Raw genomic sequence first — 5,000 nt, 5'->3', positions numbered from 1 at the left:
CGTGTAAAGTGCTCTATAGCATACTGTAAGTAAATCGTCATCAATGTACTGTACAGCAAAGTCATATTTTCAGTGAGGAAAAGAGTTCCGAAATCAACACTAGGACATCTGTAATCACGTAAGTAAGCGAGTAACTTACAGTAAGTAAGTTATGATTGGAGATCTACTCTGAATGTATTTGATGGTAGAACTGAACGCCTCTTATTGTCACTATTCACAATACACTGTACACATTCACAATGAGATTGAAAGCACTCACTTCAGAGCATGGATTAAAGGGATACCTTTTACCTGATGAAGACAATGGGTCGAAACGCGTAGGCATGTAGCCAGTGTTCAATAAAGGCTTTTTAACTTTAGTAAGGAGTGCCTCAAATAGTGTTTTTTTTTTATCTTTTCATTAAAGGGACAGGCCTACATTGTATTAAAACAAACAGGGCATCTAATAACCAACACCTTGACTCTACTACAAAGGAAATGCCTAGTGACATTCTATTTCTCTAGCATACACCAGTCATGCCTGTGCACATCACACACTGCAATACACTACTACACGTGCCCTCAGGCATAAATAGTAATTAAGGGATTGTCTGTGTTTTACATGGCAGTGGAATAAAGCATGGCAGTATAATTCATGCCATGGTTTAACCACATAAATCTTCATTACAACAAATTGCTCAGCTCACACAAACCAAAGCTACTAACTAATGTGAGATAGTGGCAGATAGTGTGTGTTCAGTATTTCTTGAAGTTGTTCAGATCAAGGCACCCGTAGCCTCTTAGTGCAGACGGGGTTACCGGAGGGCCTATTCACTATTTGCTGAAAATTCTCGACTACATTATGACAACATTGCTATGACATTACGGAGAGCCTTAAGTAAGAAATGAAGACATAGACATTACAATTTTGGTGACAGTAAGGTTATAACATACAGGCTCTGCGCTAAGGGGAAAAGAAAAAATCAAGGACCACTCATGCAAACCACTCCCACCCCCTTTACAGTCCCCATGAAATGTTCACTTTCTGAGGTTCTTAAAATGAGTTTGTCTGAGCTACTTAATTCACCCCAGTGGCTTGAAATGGTAAATGTGTACACCAAAGCAGTGCCTACATTTCCTCAATGTTTGAAAAGAGGGTGTCCAAGAGGCGCAACGATTTGCTGCCCCTAAGTTGTCGTCATGTCAGGATTTAAGCTTATCAACATTCCCCACGCCCTCTCTCTACGCACTTTCTGGATTACCCCACCCAACATATGATTTTAGACCCAAAATTTGCCAGTAGCCCTGCTGTGTTTTGTTGGTGAAGACTGAAGAAATCTAATATACGTAGGTAAAGTTGTATTAAGGGCAGAGTGTGTTTCAGCTGTCTGTTGTGCACAATGCTTAATAAGCTAGTGGGGGCTAAAAGGGGGGCTTTCAACATTTCAACAACAACAAAAACAAAAAAAACTGCATCCCACAGCAGCTAATAAATAAATACACCATCTGAGTCAAAAGAATATAAAGTAGCCTAGCTCTCTTCAATAATACAACACAACATGCATTTATCTAGAGCAGTATCACAGCAATGAAGTTGAATTCAAAGTGCTCTCAAAATACACATACACACATAGGCCTACACATTCCCTCATTCACACACCAGCTCTGGAGGCTGCCGCATGGCGCAAATTGTCAGGGGTTCACATGAGAAAGAGCACAATCATGCACACATGCACACACACAAACAAAGACAGTAACAAAAGTTAATAATAAAAATATAAAAGATAATAAAATAATACAAATATAATAAAAAGTTAAAATAAAAGATTGTGCTGCAATTATAAGATTATAATACAGAACTGCAATGTAAGTCACACAGTACATACTGTTGTGTAGAAGACAAGTGATTGTAAGTGATCATAGAGTCACTGCTAGAATTACATGTACTGTACACCCTAGCTGCAGTGAGGAATGCAGTGGAGAGGGAATACACGATACAGCTGATATGTCAACAATGCAAAATAGATCCTCATTTGCAAACCGCCATTTGCAAACCAGAATTCCACTCAGTCATTATCACACCCCATAACCAAACCCACATTCCACACCCAACTCCATTCCTCTAACAAACATACACACAGCTCACACGTGCAAGTGCACACACACATACACATGCACGCTCTGCTCACACAAACACACACACACACATGCACACGTGCGCGCGCACACACACACACACACACACATGCGCACACACACACACAAACACACACGCACGCACGCTGTGCTCACACACATGCGCGCGCACGCACACTCACACACACACACACACACACACGTACACACACACACAAACACATGCACACAAGCGCATGCATGCACCCACACACGCTTGCATCACCCTCACATCTGAGTTGAGCTGAATTCAAGTCAGGCAAGTGTTGAGCCTCAGCACCGGGTCATGAATACAGGGATTGGCACTGTCAACCTGGCAACCTGCCAAGCAGCCAAATACTGGTAGAACGTGGCTGTGGCTAGGAATGCCACTTCCATCAGATAAAAACCACATCAAGTTTTGTTTTACTTCATCATTTGTTCTCCAGGCAAAATAGCTGACTTGACTTGACTTGAAAATAGATCCCCCAGGACAGACCATTAAAAACTGTGACTTTCATGTAAAAGTGGGAATCAGTTTTGCCAAATTAGTGATTTTGTCGCTAGATTTTTTAACGTGACTTTGGCGACAAAAAAACTAATCTAGCGCCTTTAGCGACTTTTTGGTGCATCTGGCGACTTTTTAAAATGCGCATTTTCAGTGACAAATTCATTGTTTTTCCACATAATTCTGACTCTGCGCCGCCGTCAGAAGCGTTTCCCACGGTTAAGCAGGGCTGCAGATTAGCTCTGATCTCCAAAAAGTAGCTTGCACCGCCCATTTGTACTGTGGACAAAGGCATGTGGGCACGTTTTCTGTAGCTCGCTGTGACGTCATATGTAACGCCATGACGTCATCTAGCGACTTCTAGCGACTTTTCAGCGAGCCCATAGCGACTTTGGCTGATTTTCTATTGGCAACACTGGTGGGAATGGTGGCAGCTGTGGCTTTAATAATATTAGTCCCACTAGCCACATTTGCCTTTTGCACTTAGCTTGCTTTACATTATTGCATTACAGTACACCACATGTAGCCTGTATTCTGTTGTTTGACCCTCCTAGCCTACATGTAATGTTCACATAATGTTGCACGTATAATGATGAGTTTCTACTTATCTGATTTACTTAAGAAGCTGTGGTCAAATCACTAATTTTTTCACGTTAGCACTTATTTTTCTGAGATGAGATGAATCAAGAAGGGAAAAATATTGACAACAGAAATGTTGCTAGTATAAATGCTGAAATGCTGAGTCTGGAAAAGTCCTATACTGCAGCCACAGTGGCCGGTGAGCAAACAGGTTACAGCAATGTGAAGCCTTGCATCCCTAATACGGTACTCTGCCCTGCTTCAAACACACAGGCGCATGAACGCCTTCGCATACACACACACGCACGCACGCACGCACACCCATACACACACACACACACACACACACACACACACACACACACACACACACACACACACACACACACACACACACACACACACACACACACACACAAACGATTCTAGGGTAAGTTGGGGCCCCAAGCGAAAATTCAAAATAATGAACATTCACAACAAATCGTTACTACTGTAGTTTAAAGTCTTAGCTGTTATGCACCATGTAGCCTGTACAGTATAAAGGCTTGGAACCCCAAGCAGCTGCCTTCCTATAGCCTGGTGACAAGATGTGCCTCTACACACACACACACACACACACACACACACACACACACACACACACACACACACACACACCTACACACACACACATACACACACACACACACACACACCTACACACACACACACACACACACACACACACACGCTACCCACGTCAGCCATTGACAGCCAATACATTATTTACAGCCCCGACTCAGCTTACCTGCCGACCAGCCACGGAGAGATGACTCACATGTTCCCTTCGCTGAACTAAGAAAACACGCACATCTGTCTGAAAAGTCAACTGAAACAACAGAATAAAGTCCGCAACACCAGCCTGGCTCTCATTTCCCTCTGGAGCCTGGTGTTGTTGACTTTTTGCTTGTTGTTTCAGTTCACTATACCCCAACCCTTACAGTTGCTAAACCTCCCAATGCACCGTCCTAATACAGTATATATTCCCTTCGCGAACCTTCACGGTCGGTAACCCAACACACCCTGCCTGTACTCCTAACCTTTACGGGAGCCCCGTCCACACCGCTAATACATGTTCCCTTCCTTTATGATAATCCTGCCTATGCACCCTGCTAATAAATATTCCCAGCCCTAATGGTAGGTAACCCGACCAATGTGCCATGCTAATATCCAAAAATTTAGACTTGATCAGAAAGTAAACACACAATTCAAACCATAACATATGCCTCTGTGTGAGGCACTTCCAGCAAAAAGCAAACGCTGCCAACGTCCTTAGTCAGTGGAGTATAATGGTCCAAAGATACAGACCAACATGCTACCAAACTTGTGTCTCAGGTTGCAATTTTCATACTTTGTATCTGATTGTAGGCCTTTCATATACATGGGGTCACCGCCGGTGATTCGACTCACTGTTTGCTGAAAAATTTGAACTTTCATAACATTGCTATGACATTTCAACATGCTAGGGCTTGGTCATTACTACTTTTGTAGCATCAGTCAACCCATTCAGACATTATGAAACCAAAATCTGTGATGGTTGCATGGACACACAGACTCAGGAGCGGATTACAGTATGCATCTTCAGGCAAAGACATAATTTATATTTGTATACCGTATGTACAGCAATTCATACCAAAGGAAATTGATTCCAAACCAAAGGGTCTTTACTAACCTTGAAGTCGTAAGTGGAGTGCGGCCTCCTCGGGGTGTCCTTGGAGATCCCACCCAGTTTGGGGCTAAC

General features: G+C 42.9%; 1 protein-coding gene across 2 annotated transcripts in view; it reads right to left on the bottom strand.

Moving 5' to 3' along the window:
• Positions 1 to 5,000, bottom strand: part of pak6b (p21 protein (Cdc42/Rac)-activated kinase 6b) — a 45,777-nt gene that overhangs the window by 17,448 nt on the left and 23,329 nt on the right. For both annotated transcript variants that reach the window (XM_063223389.1, XM_063223388.1), the window contains one exon: positions 4,932 to 5,000. This exon is cut by the window's right edge and continues 615 nt beyond it. In XM_063223389.1, the coding sequence (XP_063079459.1) occupies positions 4,932 to 5,000 (69 nt within the window). The remainder of the gene's footprint in view (positions 1 to 4,931) is intronic.

This window comes from Engraulis encrasicolus, chromosome 18 (assembly GCF_034702125.1).
Source record: "Engraulis encrasicolus isolate BLACKSEA-1 chromosome 18, IST_EnEncr_1.0, whole genome shotgun sequence".
Classification (NCBI taxonomy): Eukaryota; Metazoa; Chordata; class Actinopteri; order Clupeiformes; family Engraulidae; genus Engraulis; species Engraulis encrasicolus.
Note: the sequence above shows the minus strand (reverse complement) of the source record. Positions and strands in the feature narration are given on the sequence as shown.